This window comes from Schistocerca gregaria, chromosome X, assembly GCF_023897955.1.
Source record: "Schistocerca gregaria isolate iqSchGreg1 chromosome X, iqSchGreg1.2, whole genome shotgun sequence".
In the NCBI taxonomy this organism is placed as follows: Eukaryota; Metazoa; Arthropoda; class Insecta; order Orthoptera; family Acrididae; genus Schistocerca; species Schistocerca gregaria.
In genome coordinates, this window is record NC_064931.1 from 187,873,969 (window position 1) to 187,892,601 (window position 18,633).

Below are 18,633 nucleotides of genomic sequence, written 5' to 3' on the forward strand. Positions count from 1 at the left end.
TTTTTTCCATTTCCAGGAGTGTATTTTGCTCCCCAAATAGCAAAACTCCTTTACTACTTTCAGTGTCTCATTTCCTAATCTAATTCCCTCAGCATCAGCCGACTTAATTCGACTACATTTCATTATCCTCGTTTTGCTTTTCTTGATGTTCGTCTTATACCCTCCTTTCAAGACACTGTCTATTCCGTTCAACTGCCCTTCCAAGTCCTTTGCTGTCTCCGTCAGAATTACAATGTCATCGGCTACCTCAAAGTTTTATTTCTTCTCCATGGATTTTAATACCTACTCCGAACTTTTCTTTTGTTTCCTGTACTCCTTCCTCAATATACAGATTGAATAGCATTGGGGAGAGGCTACAACTCTGTCTCACTCCCTTCCCAACCACTGCTTCCCTTTCTTGTCCCTCGACTCATAACTGCCATCTGCTTTGTGTACAAACTGTAAATAGCCTTTCGCTCCCTGTATTTTACCCCTGCCACCATCAGAATATGAAAGATAATATTCCAGTCAACATTGTCAAAAGCTTTCTCTAAGTCTACAAATGATAGAAACATACGTTTGCTTTTCCTTAATCTTTCTTCTAAGATAAGTCGTAGGGTCAGTATTGCCTCACGTGTTCCAACATTTCTACGGAATCCAAACTGATCTTCCCCAAGGTCGGCTTTTACCAGTTTTTCCATTCCTCTGTAAAGAATTCGCGTTAGTATTTTGCAGCTGTGACTTATTAAACTGATAGTTCGGTAATTTTCACATCTGTCAACACCTTTTTTTCTTTGGGATTGGAATTATTATATTCTTCTTGAAGTCTGAGGGAATTTCGCCTGTCTCAAATATCTTGCTCACCAGATGGTAGAGTTTTGTCAGGACTGGCTCTTCCAAGGCTGTCAGTAATTCTAATGGAATGTTGTCTACTCCCGGGGCCTTGTTTTGACTTAGGTCTTTCAGTGCTCTGTCAAACTCTTCACGCAGTATCGTATAGTCCATTTCATCTTCATCTACCTCCTCTTCCATTTCTATAATATTGTCATCAAGAACATCGCCCTTGTATAGACCCTCTCTATACTCCTTCGACCTTCCTGCTTTCCCTTCTTTGCTTAGAACTAGGTTTCTATCTAAGCTCTTGATATTCATACAAGTGGTTCTCTTTTCTCCAAAGGTCTCTTTAATTTTCCTGTAGGCAGTATCTATCATACCCCTAGTGAGATAAGCCTCTACATCCTTACATTTGTCCTCTAGCCATCCCTGCTTAGCCATTTTGCACTTCCTGTCGATCTCATTTTTCAGACGTTTGTATTCCTTTTTGCCTGCTTCACTTACTGCATTTTTGTATTTTCTCCTTTCATCAATTAAATTCAGTATCTCTTGTGTTACCCAAAGACTTCTACTAGCCCTCGTCTTTTTACCTACTTGATCCTCTACTGCCTTAACTATTTCAATCCTCAAAGCTATCCATTCTTCTTCTACTGTATTTCTTTCCCCCATTCCTGTCAATTGTTCCCTTATGGTCTCCCTGAAGCTCTGTACAACCTCTGGTTCTTTCAGTTTATCCAGGTCCCATCTCCTTAAATTCCCACCTTTTTGCAGTTTCTTCAGTTTTAATCTACAGGTCATAACCAATAGATTGTGGTCAGAGTCCACATCTGCCCCTGGAAACGTCTTACAATTTAAAACCTGGTTCCTAAATCTCTGTCTTACCATTATATAATCTATCTGATACCTATTAGTATTTCCAGGGTTCTTCCATGTATACAACCTTCTTTCATGATTCTTAAACCAAGTGTTAGCTATGACTAAGTTATGCTCTGTGCAAAATTCTACCAGGCGGCTTCCTCTTTCATTTCTTAGCCCCAATCCATATTCACCTACTACATTTCCTTCTCTTCCTTTTCCTAATACCGAATTCCAATTACCCATGACTATTAAATTTTCATCTCCCTTTACTACCTGAATAATTTTTTTCATCTCATCATACATTTCATCAATTTCTTCATCATCTGCAGAGCTAGTTGGCATATAAACTTGTACTACTGTAGTAGGTTTTGGCTTCGTGTCTGTCTTGGCCACAATGATGCGTTCACTATGCTGTTTGTAGTAGCACTCCTATTTTTTGTATTCATTATTAAACCTACTCCTGCATTACCCCTATTTGATTTTGTATTTATAACCCTGTATTGACCTGACCAAAAGTCTTGTTCCTCCTGCCACCGAATTTCACTAATTCCCACTATAACTAGCTTTAACCTATCCATTTACCTTTTTAAATTTTCTAACCTACCTGTCCGATTAAGGGATCTGACATTCTACACTCCGATCTGTAGAACGGCAGTTCTCTTTCTCCTGATAATGACATCCTCTTGAGTAGTCCCCGCCCGGAGATCCGAATGGGGGACTATTTTACCTCCGAAATATTTTACCCAAGAGGACGCCATCATCATTTAATCATAGAGTAAAGCTGCATGCCCTCGGGAAAAATTACGACTGTAGCTTTCAGCTGTTCGCAGTACCACAACAGCAAGGCCGTTTTGGTTAGTGTTACAGGGCCAGATCAGTCAATCATCCACACTGTTGCCCCTGCAGCTACTGAAAAGGCTACTGCCCCTTTTCAGGATCCACACATTTGTCTGGCCTCTCAACAGATTCCCCTATGTTGTGGTTTCACCTACGGTATGGCTATATGTACCATTGAGGCACGCAAGCCTTCCCACCAACAGCAAGGTCCATGGTTAATGGGATATATATGCTCACAGAACTCTAATGAAAAAGTACTGAAAACATAAACATCGTATAATACGTTTTGTGGCCTGCTTTCTGGTTGCATGATCTTTCGCATTACAATCATCTTTATTAATTATTATTACCAAGTATTATTCCTTCCGTGGTCCTATAATGTTCCACCGTAGAACTGGTAGAAAATTGTCCAGGAATTATCCATTTTGCACCTATTTTTGTCCATTTAGAACTCTCTCTGATTGATCTTTTATGTGAATGTAAATTTCAATGTCTTCCAGTGCATCCGTGATTTTACCTTCTGTAACTTATGCAATATGTGTGAATGGAAAGTTAGCACAAATTTAATGGACACACAACAATAAGTGACAATACCCCATCCACCTTTATTGCACAGTTGCAAGATACCAACCACAAAATACCTAATATTAATAAATTCGTACAAATACGTGCAGTCATACAAGTTTAATCCCAAAAGTAAGGTCTACAATATTTTTAAAAACGAAAAGAAACATTTATTTACAATAAATTGTACATAATGTTTAAGTCTGAACATTTTTCTATTTTTCCACATAATTACCATTTCTATAGATTCATTTTTGCAAACGTAGCAGTTATTGTATGCCCATGGCATACCAGCCCGCCGCCATGCTATTGAAGAAGCCCCAGACCTCATCTTTCACCTCATCATCATCACTGAAGCAACTGTCAGGTAAGACTTCTTTCAACTTGGAAAACAAGTCCAGATACAGATGGGTGATAATGTCCCATCCAAACTGTTGCAGAAGACCCATGGTTTGATGGGTGATGTGAGGGCTAACATTGTCATGGAGAAGGCTTATGCCCTTGCTCAACAGTCCTCATCTTCATCTGAATCCCTGTCTGAGGTTTTCTTGACGTCTGACAATTCCTGTCGGCATTTATTGTTGTCCCAGGAACCATGAAGTCGACCAACAACATCCCCTTTCTATCCAAAAAAACACAGTTGCCATGACTTTACCGGCAGACTGTGTTCTTTTCAATTTTCGAGGCTTGGGTAAATCGGAATGCTGCCACTCACACGATTGTTGTTTGGTCTCAGGTGTGAAGTGGAAAAGCCGAGGTTGCATCACCCATGACTATTGAATCCAAAAGGTTGTTCTTTTCATCTGCATAGCATTGAAGAACTTGGTGGGAAGTTTCAATGCATTGCCGTTTGTGGTCTTCTGTCAGCAATCTTGGGACCCATCTTGCGCACACCTTCACAAATTTCAATACTTCAAATTATGGTGAATGGTGCTTCGTAAAACCTCAGGAAAAACATTGCAGAGCTCATCGAGAGTGATCTGCCGATTTTGAAGCACAAGTTGTTCAACCTTTGCGATTGTCTCTTCGGTAACTGGCGGTCCCCCACTACTTTTCTCGTCAAGTATTTCAGTACGACCACCTGCAAATTCTCTGCACTATTTGTCGACGTTTTTGACATCCATACACGACTCTCCATACATTTCCATCAACTGTCGATTGGTTTAACGCCTTTTACACTAAAATATCAAATAACTGCATGAACTTTCACCTGGCATAAGTAGCTAATAGGAACTTCCACACAACTGGCTACCTCAGAAAAGACTGTAAGCTACAGCGGATGTACGGTAGTTTCTATGGAGAGTGGAGAGAGCAAGGAGAAAAGAAAAAAACATTATGGCCAACAGCCACACAAAAATCCTCCATGCGGCCCAGCACTCTGCAGTCCTTACTCTTAGAATTACCCTCATATTTACACCAGTGTTGAACAGCGATTAAAGATAGTTGAAAATAAACATCTGCATAGCTTAATTAACGAATTTCTATCAAATAATTATAATCTTCCTAGTGTAAGTACGTTAAAAACAGCGACCTTGTATATCAGAGCTTTACAACAACTGCTCAAAAGTAATGTGATACTGAAATAACGAAAAGCCATTTATAACTTATTTTATGATAATAACATGCTTACACAGGACCAAAGACATATATGGCATAATATTCCATTAAAGGATTGTCCATTAAGTCAGTTATAATCCTCTTAGTACGAGAGTAATCCCAAAAGTAAGGTCTCCTATTTTTTACAAGTACATAGACGTGTTTATTTCTACAATGGTTCACATCAGTTTACAGCTTGAACATTTGGCTATTTTTCGATATAATCACCATTTCTGTTGATGCATTTTTGTAGACGCTGTGGCAGTTTTTGTATGCCCATGTCATACCAGATCGCCGGCATGCTGTTCAGAAAGTTATAAACCTCTTCTTTCACTTCATCGTCAGGAATGAATCGCTGGGACCACAATTAACGCTGACAGGTACTGTGAGACTCCGAAAAAACTCAAATGGACAATTCAGAACCGGAGAAGAGGAATGTTGAGCAAGGGCGTACACATTCTCCATGATAACGCTCGTCCACACATCGCTCGGCAAACCGTTGCTCTCCTGCAAACAGTTTGAATGGAACATAATCACCCACCCACTCTATAGTCCTGACTTGGCCCCCAGTGAGTATAACCTGTTCCTAGATTAAAAGACCATTTGGCCGGAAAGCGATTCAGCTCCGACGAATAGGTGAAAGAAGAGGTTCATAACTTTCTGAATAGCATGGCGGCGAGCTGATATGACATGGGCATACAAAAATTGCCACAGCGTCTACAAAAATGCATCGACAGAAGTGGTGATTATGTCGAAAAATACGGTAGCTAAATGTTCAAGCTGTAAAATGTTGTAAACCAATGCAGAAACAAACAGGTCTACATACTTATAAAAAATAGGAGACCTTACTTTTGGGATTACCCTCGTATATCTTGGAATATGACTTATTCATATGTCAAGTTCAAAAGTGACACTAATGCATCCAATGTACAATGCTTGTTTTAGATACTTCACAATGGCCTAAGGCCAAAATTGTACAATAGTACATAAAATAAAGATAGTGTCAGCTGAAGGCATCAAGAAGGCATTTAAAAAAAACATTTCAGTAAAGTTGCCAATAATTTCTAAAAGCGAAACCAAACACAAAAAGTTTTACTGCGCAAAGAAAACTGACAAACTAAATATAAGTGAAACAACTGGTATTGAAAGGGATAGATAATTTCAAGCAATTTTGTGGAGTGATCGAAAGTGACTCTTACTTCACATTCACACTGAGTTTGATGTAGCTTCTGCAACAATGTCTGCAACATTGTTTGTGGCTATTACTAATGTTTGCAACATGCACGAAACACAAGAACAGTGTTGCGTGGCTGTGTCAGTATAGATCACAGGAAACTTTGTTTCTGGTCTGTTACCCCTAAATGACGTTATTCAACGCTAGTGTTTGTTTATGCTCTATCCTACTTTGTGCAATGTTGCGTGTTGTGTTGTGTTCTGTTGTGTTGTATTACATGTTGTTACATTTCACAAAATGGAATAGACAAGAAACCAGACATTCGAAGTTGTCACACTCTTTGAGGCAGAGGAGTATCTCGGGCAAGTATGTAGCAGCTACACTCCTGGAAATGGAAAAAAGAACACATTGACACCGGTGTGTCAGACCCACCATACTTGCTCCGGACACTGCGAGAGGGCTGTACAAGCAATGATCACACGCACGGCGCAGTGGACACACCAGGAACAGCGATGTTGGCCGTCGAATGGCACTAGCTGCGCAGCATTTGTGCACCGCCGCCGTCAGTGTCAGCCAGTTTGCCGTGGCATACGGAGCTCCATCGCAGTCTTTAACACTGGTAGCATGCCACAACAGCGTGGACGTGAACCGTATGTGCAGTTGACGGACTTTGAGCGAGGGCGTATAGTGGGCATACGGGAGGCATGGTGGACGTACCGCCGAATTGCTCAACACGTGGGGCGTGAGGCCGTCTTCCGCTCACGCCCGAACATCGTGCAGCCCGCCTCCAGTGGTGTCGCGACAGGCGTGAATGGAGGGACGAATGGAGACGTGTCGTCTTCAGCGATGAGAGTCGCTTCTGCCTTGGTGCCAATGATGGTCGTATGCGTGTTTGGCGCCGTGCAGGTGAGCGCCACAATCAGGACTGCATACGACCGAGGCACACAGGGCCAACACCCGGCATCATGGTGTGGGGAGCGATCTCCTACACTGGCCGTACACCTCTGGTGATCGTCGAGGGGACACTGAATAGTGCACGGTACATCCAAACCGTCATCGAACCCATCGTTCTACCATTCCTAGACCGGCAAGGGAACTTGGTGTTCCAACAGGACAATGCACGTCCGCATGTATCCCGTGCCACCCAACGTGCTCTAGAAGGTGTAAGTCAACTACCCTGGCCAGCAAGATCTCCGGATCTGTCCCCCATTGAGCATGTTTGGGACTGGATGAAGCGTCGTCTCACGCGGTCTGCACGTCCAGCACGAACGCTGGTCGAACTGAGGCGCCAGGTGGAAATGGCATGGCAAGCCGTTCCACAGGACTACATCCAGCATCTCTACGATCGTCTCCATGGGAGAATAGCAGCCTGCATTGCTGCGAAAGGTGGATATACACTGTACTAGTGCCGACATTGTGCATGCTCTGTTGCCTGTGTCTATGTGCCTGTGGTTCTGTCAGTGTGATCATGTGATGTATCTGACCCTAGGAATGTGTCAATAAAGTTTCCCCTTCCTGGGACAATGAATTCACGGTGTTCTTATTTCAATTTCCAGGAGTGTATTATAAAAATACTAACATAAAGCAGAACCCACTACAGAAAATTGTTATGGGGCTTAGCACTAGTAGTGAAGTGGAAGAAGTTCTGTTTCTCGAAAATGATGATGATTTGGTGTAGCTTTAATCTACATATCAGTGATCAATAAAATATATACTTCAATATTGTTAATAAAGCTGCATTACCATTACATAATCCTTCAATACTTTAATCAAAGCTTCACAAATTGCAGAAACTACACTGTCCAGTCACATCAATGTGCCCACCATATATGTTCAGTATCAGTGTGCAATAACTGCTCACAGATTGCAGGTGGTAGGACCACCAGTGGAGGGTATATAAAACATGTCAGGGGAATGTGGAAAACAGTGCAGTCGTTGTCATAATGTGGAAATTGAGTGATTATTCTGACATTCAAATGGACATAATCATTGCCTTTGACCCAAGGATGGAAGCATGTCCAAAATGGCTAAGGTAGTAAACTGTTTCTGTGGCTGTGTGATTAAGCTGTAGTGTGTATGGAAAAATGACACTATCCAAAACTGGTGCCGATGCAACTGTGGTGCACGATAAGATATAGATTTGAAGAGTGACCAACGGCTGCAGAGATGTGTATGGGCGAATAGACATGTAACTGTTGTGCAACTGACCACACATTTGAACCAACGAGCTAACTGCGTCTCCTCAACGAGTGTCCAACGAACATTGTACCGTTTGGGCCTCTGTAGAACGTACTTGGTTCATGCACTCATGGTGACTGCTGTCCATCGACGACAAAGGCTGAAATTGGCACGCCAGTACCGTAACTAGGCGTTCACTGAGTGGCGACAGACGGCCTTTTAAGATGAATCACGTTTTATGCCTCATCGGACAGATGGGTTGGGTTCTTTGGGGAAGGAGACCAGACAGCGAGGTCATGGGTCTCATAACGGATCAGGGAATGAAGGGGAAGGAAGTCGGCTGTGCCCTTTCAAAGGAACCATCACAGCATTTGCCTGGAGCGATTTAGGGAAATCACGGAAAACCTAAATCAGGATGTCCGGACGTGGGATTGAACCGTCGTCATCGCGAATGCGTCGGACAGATGGCCGTTGGTTTGTGTGGCAGAAACGTTTGAAAACAGACACCACGCAACAACTGTCAGAAAGGTTCAGCCTGAAGGGCATTCCTTTCATGATCTCGTCATTCTAATAGGCAGAATGGATCAATACAAGTATTCATTTATCCTTGGGGACCATGTCCATCCCTATAAACAGTTTGTTTTTCCTCAGCATAATGTTATCTACCTTCCGGACAATGCAATGTGTCGCCCAACTCTCAGTGTTAGTGTGTGTTTCGAAGAACACTAGCATGAATTTATGATGTTCCCATGGCCACCAAACTCCCTGAATATAAACCCAGTCGAGAATCTGTGGGACCAGATAGATTGGGCTGTCTGTGCCATGGATTCTCAGCTGTGAAACCTAGCACAGCAGGTCATGGTAATGGAGTCAGCATGGCTCCACATCCCTGTTGCAACCTTTCAGAATCTCACTATCTGCCTGTACCTCTGCAGGTGGTCACATTCATTTGAATGGACAGTATGTTAGAAACATAGCTGGCTTTGAAATTTAGAATAAATATGCAAGGCTTTAATAGGAATCTCCTGTTGCCAGAATCCGAGGAGAAACAACAAGTCTATGCTTCAGATGAGTTGCTTTTTTTTAAATTTTGCGTCTTTCTTTGAAACAACTGGCCCTGTCATATTCGTTACAATTACAAAATCAGACAGTGATATCCTAGCAAAGTTATGAAAGTTAGAACTACCTTCCAAATTTAGCTTACACAACTTGTCATTCCCCCACGTTTTTTATACAACGTTTTGTCACTAATACTGACTACTTAGTCTGTCTGCTCAAGTATTATTAATGCAGCATCACATATCATCAATTCATCCTCTTGATGCGAATGCAAAATGTGCGATATTTGCTACCAGTTCTGCATACAGATAATGTGAATAAGTATTTGTCACTAGTGTAAACAGGGCCCTAAAGGACGAACACAGTTGCAAACACCTTGAAGACTTGATGAAACACTTTTGCATACAGAAGCATGTTGTTAAACTCAGTGCAAACTCGTATTTATATTACATCAGAGCCAAATTTTATTACGCGGAATTTACGCAATGGTCAACAAAGCGCTTTCATCTGAAACGATCGATTGAGACAGATCGATTGGTTGGAATCGTTCTAGGATTTATGAAAAGTATGACGACTTTAATAGAATTATATCACAGTGTCACTAACTGTTAATATTACTACGAGGTCTGTAGTCTAAAGCAATTAAATTGTTCCTTCATAAAGTTCACAGTTTACAGCTAATTATCACATTCATATTCAACGCCATTTGCATGGAAACGGTGAGCTGCTATGTTGCCACATACCGAAATAATTTTGTTTATCTGCATCGACTGTCTCTGAAGACTGCAATAAGGTCGAAGTCCGTTCAATGAGTCGCCATGTATAATGTCCCTGCTGTTACATTTTCGTTTCTCTCTATCTCGTAGATTTCTTCCTTCTACCTTGTCCTAACACGGAATAATGCACGAATCATTAAACTGATTTCATTGTCTTACACGAGACTTTCGCTTCATTATAGCCATTTATTGTTACAGTTAGCATTTTCCCTCTAAAACCAGACTTCAGTGAATACTAGATGCCACTGTTCTTAACTGGGCTACCTGATTGGCAACTTAACTAAACCTTGAATCATTTTGTGTCGCCAACTTTCTTATCATCAACAGGCGATTCATCTGAAAGTCAAATACCCGCGCCCGACACCTACAATCATTCATTAAGAGCACTCGCCAATGGCTCTTGTCACCTGCGGCGCAATGCTGATGACTACTTTGAAGGTCAGTAAAACTTTGAAACACATATCTATTTTGTATGAGCTGTAAATAAATAGTTGCCAGTATTAAAGTTCCAACCCTCGTATATATCAGTGTATGAAATGAGGAACAGTTATTTTTCGTTGGAGAGTCCTAGAAGAGCTAACTATACTAGTAGGAGGCGCTTTATTTGTTGAAAAACAATGTAACCTTTCCTTCATTTAGTAGGGCTATTTTCTGTGACTGTGTGACCACGTCTGTATACAAGAAAATAGATAGATCAATTTGGCAGTGTGAGAATATGTATCAGTCAACCAGTTGAATATGTACACATTCAAAGCTATGTTCATCTACAGAGAAGATTTTACTCAATATTCTGAGCCATTTCTTCTCTTGTATGCAGATTTTTAAACTACTCTGCTTATTTTAAGACAGTCGCAATAGTAAGCTACACTATTTGTTTGTAAGGCATAGGGAATAATTACGTGTGGGGTGTGTGTGGGTGACAGAGAGAGAAAAGGATGGGTGGAAAGAGTGTCTATCGATAAGAAATCATCACACTGAACGCAAATTGTCACAATTAGACAGAGAAATCAGAAAAGAACAACACACACACTATTTAATCATTGTAGCAGCTTTACTAGATTTTTTCTTTAGTTTATTATTTTCACAGTTCGATTAGAGTACATAAAATATTAGTATCTAAAATACCATCTAAGCCATTCATGTATGTTATTCTGACACATTGACCTGTCACATAGTACATAACACTGCAGGACTAAAATAAATTTCGCAAGCACAACTTAATTACAAGAGTTTTGTCAAGCCTTATTCCTAAGTTAGTGTATTTGTACAGGTGAGTGAAATACATATTTTTGATTGCTGAATATTTCTTCAATTACTCGAATGTTGCCAAATGATATTTATTCTGTAGTAAATGCTGATAAACCAAAATATCATGGCCACCTGTATGATAGGATATTGGCCTACCTTTGGGGCACAATACAGTAGTGATTCGGCATGGTATGGTTTCGACAACTCCGTTTCTAAGTTTTTGAAGGTATGTGACACCAGATGTCTATCCATGTGTCACGCAATACCCGTAAATTACGGGCTAGTGATTTGTGCGATCTAGATGTGTTCCATTGGTTTCAGATCAGGTGAATTTTGTGGCCATGATATCAATAAGAGTTCACTACCATGCTCCTCAACCCACATCAGTACGATTCTGGTCTTGTGACATAGACAGTTATCCCACTGAAAGAGGCCATCACCCTCAAGGAAGACATCAAGTATTGAAAGTATGCAAGTAGTCAACAGTAATGTTCACGTAGTCCATAAGTGTTATGTTTACAGCATCTGTGAGCTCTCAGAACGCTGAAGTACTCTAAAAACAGAAAACCATGTGGAACTGTTGATGCAAGGTCCTTACATTCCAATGTACATGCAGGGTAGTGTAAATAGGAGCCCGAATTTCCCTCCAAAAACTTAGTAATTATGCTTGTAAGAATACAGCAAGCATACTACAGCTCTCCAGTTGCCAAATATATCAATGTTACTCCTAACTGAACGCGAGCTGTCGTGTTATCTCGTAGGCATATATCTGAGTCCCGCATCAAGCAAGAAATATACCTCAAAAATAATTCAGAAGTAGGTTTACTCTTTCATTTATTTTTCGACAGACACTTTGTGCTTTTCTCTAGAGTTTTTAGTGTCCCAATTGATATATCTGAGAAATCTAATTTCGCACCTGACACTTATGGGACCATAACGTTGACGTTTCTATAAATTCTTGAGCTAAAATCTCCATAATTACATTTACTCTAGCTCGATCTCTTTCTGTTGACCGCATCTTTAATACTGTGCCAGTAGGGAATCGGATGCCCTTGTGGAAACACTTATTGTCCTCTGAAGGAGATGATGGAGCGACGCTTGTGTCAGCTTTTTATGCCTGTCGAAATCAAGGTGGTTAGAATGATCGACCTCCTTTGTCGGAACCACAGACTGTGGTCGGAACTATATGGTACAGTCGAAACCCCAGCCGAAACCGTGAGTCGTAACCACAGACGTTACTAACCTCCATGGTCGAAACGCTTACTGACACATGAAATAACGTTGGCTGCACTGTTGATATGTTTGCTGTAGGTTACTAATTTGTTTACGTTTTAGTCTGCAAGACATTTATAAACACGGGCCGTAGGGCAAAATGCCAGGAAGAATAATGCCAGACTACATGTTTGTGGAAATGGGAGGTACTGCAGCGCTGTGTAGCATTTTTTATTACTTGGTGAAAACTCAGTGGTGACTTCGTAATTATGACGGTGTTTGCCTGCGTTATTACTGTAGGGGCTGTGTTTATGTTTTCATGGTTCAATTTCTGCAGTTACCGGTGTTTCGCGTCTGTGTGATAATGTAACTGTTACGTGCCGTTTGTAACTCATTGTGATTTGTGTGACAGATTCAACAGATCGCTCGAGTATTGTTAAAACCTATTTTTCTCCCTTGGTTTACCATATTTTTTTCTCTTTATTGATGAAACTCACACCGGTCTCTGCCGTTGTTTTGTAACAAATATTATACAAAAACGACGTTTTGGGTTTTAGTGACAATGTACGGCACCATGTGTTGTAAAAACAATCCTTAGGTTGTCGGTGAACAGGATATTGTCAGGCAACATCTGAGGCCGCGTTGAAAGAAGTGGCATTTGATTCGAAATGGATATATGAAATAAGTACGTAATGACAACTTGTGTGCGATGAAAAGGCAGGCTAATAAAAGATGTGCGGTTGAATGAAACGACTTGCTAGAAGAAATAGCCCAGTTACTTAATAGCTACGTTGTGTGAGATGATATTAGAAGAGAAACAAACGTCTTTATGCTAAGAATGATGATATAAAGTTTGTAATGGGAAGTTATTACAAATTTTACATTGCAGTTTCCAAACAAAGTCACATTTATAGTAATAATAGTATTAACGTATATATTGGCCACACGTACCGATGCTTCCCTTTGAACTGTTATGTCCTGTCCTATAAAATATGCTTGAATTTTGATTCTTACAGAATACCCCACTTTCGTTGTTGGTTTCTAGACCACAATAGTTAACAATGCATTACACGCTCCGGTAGACTGTTGAAGTCATTAACATTGTGATGATTCAAGCGGAAACGACCAGTGGTTGACGTCACTATGGACACAAAAAATTTAGCAAAATATCTTCCTATATATTCAAGACATGACAAACTACAGTGGGGTAAAAGGGGGGTTTTGATCGGAGAAAGGAACGAAGATGAGTTGTCCCATTGACAGTGCGGACATTAGAAATGCAGGAATAGCTCTGATTGTGGAAGGACAGGGAATGAAGTCAGCTATGCCCTTTGCAAAGGAAAAATCCTGACAATTGGCTGGATTGATTTACAGAAGCCATGGGAAAACTAAATCTGGATGGCTGGAGAGGAATTTGAACATTGTCCTCTCGAATGTGAGTCCATTGTGCTACCCACTGCGCCCGATTGCACACTAGTATTCATCGGGGATGTAAATGTAGCTATGCAGTATGCTTCATGTATAATACATTGTGATGTGCTTTGCAGGATTTCAGTTCACAATGAAACTTCACCTCCCAACCTAACCTTGATAGGCTATGCTACAGCTCTGTTTGCCACCATGTAATAATGGAAAAGATAGTTAAAAGAAATAAACATGTATATTGATGTAGTGTAAAAGACAATGCAATACGTCATTCGCTCAGTAGAACATCTCTACTAGACCTGTACAGGTCTAGTATACAACACATCAGCATCTAAAAATATTACATATTGTAAACAAAACATAGGACTGAAAATGTACAAATTAAAAGATCTCTGACTCCGTCTACACACATTATTGCTTCATGATTAAAAGGATACACATAAAGTTGCGTTGTACACTAGACTCGCAATTACCTGTTTTAATTTTAAAAATTATTATCTAATATTTCACTCAGTATTACTGCTGTGAAACAACTGAATTTTAATAACTGACAATAAATCCACTTCAGGTGAAGTTCTATTATGTGAGACAAGAAAAGAGTCACCTGCCAATATTAAAGAACTAGATTATATGTAAATGTTTTGATTTGTGCTGTCAAAATGTTAAAAAATTTTAACTTTCACTGCCAGCATATGCATTTTCATTTGTTTTACGTATGCTATTACAAACTATGATATTTAAGTATTGGGATAATTCTGGTTATGTCTAGTACTACCGTTGTCTCTACTAGTTTCTTGGATGTGCAATATGTTTATTTGTGGTTTTCAGTCTGCAACCACATTAGTATCTTAAATTGGGTAATTATCATCATGGTGATGTCATTTGACCCTTTAAAAAGCATATAGAGGCTCATATCTTCCTGAAACTTCTTCATCCTATCAGTATTGGCCTTTCGTCATTTTAGTGTGTTTGAATTGAAGGTGGCTTTCTATCAGTTGTATGTTTGTAAAAATATAAGAATCACTCTTCTGTTTGTTTGTAATTTCAATTGTTACCCATTGATTAATTTTGACTTCTACAAGATTGTTTTGGGAGTTGGCTAACCATTGTACTTTAGTTTTTGGCTTCCATTTTGATCTGTACTCACTATAAGTTCATGAAATTGTAGATATTTCTCTTGTAAATTATTGTCAAGGAGTGCAGTTCTTCTGAGCATCTTTGCATCCAGATACCTGCTTGGATCTTGAGTCGAAATACTTTCAACAATATCTATCGTTCCACTTTCTCAGTGACATTGAAGAAAAATTTCGTATTACCATCTTGATCTGTTGGTAAGATCCTTCATTCACATTTTCCAACTATGTAAAAGCTGAGGGCACAGCCTCCTGAAAATATGTTGACACTGATAGTTAATGGTGGTGGTGGTGGTTGTTGTGATATCTTAACTGTGTTGAGTGCTTGTGGAAGAATGACTGTCTCATAGTAGTGAAGTCTGGCTTTGGTGGAATGCTTGTCGTGTTGTAGGTATCCAGGTTATGCCAGCCATGCCAGTGTTCAGTCATTTCACCCAGGTATGTGAAGTGTTTAACCTGAGTAATATTGTCATATCTTGTCTTGATGGATCCAAGGACTTCACAGTGCGAGTCCATGTACTGTGCATTTTTGTAAGAGATTTGGAGACCAGTTTTGATAGCAATTATGTGGAGCTTTTCTGTGGTATGTCTGTATTTGGTACTGGTTCCGGCAATTACTGCTAGGGCACCAGCAAAGACAAGACATTTGATATTGATTCATTTTTGTCACTATTTGTTCCAGATTTTTTTCTCTCATAGTTTGATTATCATATGTAATACCATAATGAATTGGAGGGGAGATAACCCCTCATATTGCCATACTCCTGTTTTTAGTTTAAATGATTTGGATTGTCTTCAGTGGGGCATGGTGTTAAATGCTTCCTGGAAATCTAAAAATATGGAATTTGTCCGCTGCCCTTCACCCATAATTCGCAGTATATTGTGTCAGAAAATGGCAAGGTCAGTTCCTTGGGGGTGATATTTTCTAAAACCATGCTGATTTCTGGTCATAAGCTTGTTAGTCTCAAGAAAATTTACTATATTTGAACTAAGAATATGTTCAAGGATTCTGCAGCAAACCAATGTTGGGGATACTGGTCTGTAATTTGCGGGACCACTATTTTACCATTTTTACATACAGCAGTCTCTTTTTTTTTTTTCCAGTCACTTGGGACTTTGCGCTGGGCAAGAGATCCATGAGAAATGCAAGCTAAGTAAGAGACCAATGACCTAGAGTACTCTTCATGAAACCGAACTGGGATACCTGTATATTGGAAAACTGTTCCTTTTCACCCACCACAAAAAAGGTGCCTCTATGGACCCACACAATTAATTACCAGAGCAATTCTCTTCCACCAGTTGCCTATGCTGTATTCACTCATAACCTACTTGTCAGATCAGAGCCAAAGAACTAAAATAATAGAAGGCAGGTGAATAAAAGTAGGCTTTCAACTAGGTTGATTTTGTGGAGCTCAAGAACTAAAGATGATACTAGGTACTGATTGACACAGAGGTCGAGAGAGAGAGAGAGAGAGAGAGAGAGAGAGAGAGAGAGAGAGAGAGAGAGAGAGAGAGAGAGAGATATTATACATCTGATTGTGTTTCTGTGGAATTGAGTCTTGGTTTGGATGGCTCTATTGAAGTGCAGATTTTCTGAAGGAGTTTCACAGTTGTCTCGAAGTAATACTACAGAATGTCGCAATTAGCGAACAGGGGTTGACAAGAGGTTCATGAACTTGCACCACTTATTGCGCGAACCACCTGTTTCTCAGCCAAAAATATCCTTTTTGAATGGGAGGAGTTACCCCAAAATATAATACCATATGACATAAGCGAATGAAAATAAGCAAGATAGACTAATTTTCGTGTCAAACGATCACTCACTTCTGATGCCATTCGAATAGTAAAACTGGCAGTATTAAGTCTTTGAACAAGATCCTGAATGTGAGCTTTCCGTGACAGCTTACTATCTATCTGAACACCTAGAAATTTGAACTGTTCAGTTTCACTGATCATATGCCTGTTTTGTGAAATTAAAACGTCAGGTTTTGTTGAATTGTGTGTTAAAAACTGTGTCATACTGTGATTTAGTGTTGTTCTGTTTGACGTTATTGCAGATTCCTTCCAGTGCATTGAAGTGAAGTGGTAAGCGTGTTTAATTTGTCTGGTTGTTTTGGATGTTTGCTTCTGTAAAAAATACAGCCAAATATCTGAACTTTTGGAAAAAAAGACATTCCCTTGAAGGAGGACAGTGATCAATGTATTGTGAATTTCTTTTTGTTTGATATGATGTGTCTGAAATGAAAGGGAGGTCTCTGGACTTTGTGGGTATTCCAGTTTTTCCAGACTTGGATGTGGAATTCTGGGGTGCTGTCATATTCTGGTTCAATCACCTGTGGTTTCATTTTTAAAGAGTAATGCAAAGTTTCCATGCTAATTACTGAATGGTCTCAAACAGTGCATCCCATGTTTGTATATTTGTCTGAAGTGACTGTATAAAATGGCTGCAATTGAAGTACCATACTCTGGATCATTGTGTAGTATTTTAGGTTTCTAATATTTTTATGATTAGGTCGGAAGCAGATTCTGATTTGTAAGAGTTGATGATTGGACTCTCTTTAATTTTTGCATACTCATACATTCATTATTTCTGGGGATTATTTTCTAGTGATAGCTATATTTTTGGACTAGAATTGACCAATGTAGTGGTCATTTTTCATGGGGTTTCTTAAGGCATATGGACGTTAACTGAAGGTTGACCATTCTACATGCATGCATTGTCTTCTTGTATGCAGAGAAATTCATAATAACCTACGTGTACTCCCTTTCTCAGCCAGTTTTCACATTAAAGTTTTCAATGAAGGTTGAAGTTGTGACCAGAACTTCTCAACTTTATTTTCATTAGTTTAATTGTTCACAGGAGCATGTGTATTCACCAACATGTAGGCCTTTTGAGCACATTTAGTGGTGAGAAAAGAGAGATATATTCTGAGATACTACTATGTCCAGGAATGCAGTGCATAATATTAATACCATACTGCTTGTGAGTTTAACTCTAGGTTTTACTTGTGTATATGGCATCCATCTGAATCAAAAGAACAATAATCAGAAAAACATGTTTCTTGTTTTGCAAGTGTAAGAGCTGTGAAACTTTCACAGATATTTGTCAGTAACTTGTGTTTCCTTGTTTTGTTTAACATCTGTATGTTTGTAGTAGGCCTACCAAACATTAGTTTTCTGTGCTTCGAGAAGTTTGGGGAAACTCTTGGTTCTTCTTTGCATGCTGTCCTGTTTCTTCAGAATCAGAATGGCCCATGTTTGTCTTTGCTAGTAGCAGCTCAGGAATGATGTTGCTCTGCTTCTTGTGTTTTCTTCATCTTAAGTTCATGGTTGCTTTTTAACTGCTAGCTGTAAGGCTGGTGTAATGGAATGACTGACTGTCAATCTACTCTCAGCGTTTTGATTGTTAGTCCATATTGGTGGCTGGTGGTTCTCTGCAGTGACAAAATAAAGAGCCTTGAGGTGTCATTCTAAACCAGATTGCTATGGTTTTCCCACCTAGATTCAGACATATATTTTTTGTTCAGAATAATAGGACATATCTTAACTAAATCGACCCAACTGACTTGGCAGCTAGTGACCTTGTAGTGATTATCATAAAAGAGTTTTCACGTTTGAAATAATTCCCTATTCAAAACAGCAACCAATTTAATTGCTGTTGCTTATAAAAATTCCAATTAATTTTCTGTTTGCAGGACAAAAATAATACTCCTCCTCCAACTTTACTAAGTTTTCCGTTCTTACATCTTATTTTACATAG

General features: G+C 39.7%; 1 protein-coding gene across 2 annotated transcripts in view; it reads left to right on the plus strand.

The window, feature by feature from the left end:
• The first annotated feature begins 12,322 nt into the window (after positions 1-12,322).
• Positions 12,323-18,633, plus strand: part of LOC126299141 (metaxin-2) — a 49,282-nt gene continuing 42,971 nt past the window's right edge. The window contains exon 1 of one of the 2 annotated variants that reach the window (XM_049990909.1): positions 12,323-12,410. Coding sequence is in view for 1 of the 2 variants with exons in the window: in XM_049990908.1 (XP_049846865.1) it covers positions 12,476-12,521 (46 nt within the window). In the remaining variant the exon portion in view is untranslated. Of the gene's footprint in view, positions 12,522-18,633 lie in introns of both variants that reach the window. The other variant, XM_049990908.1, reaches the window with a different exon arrangement.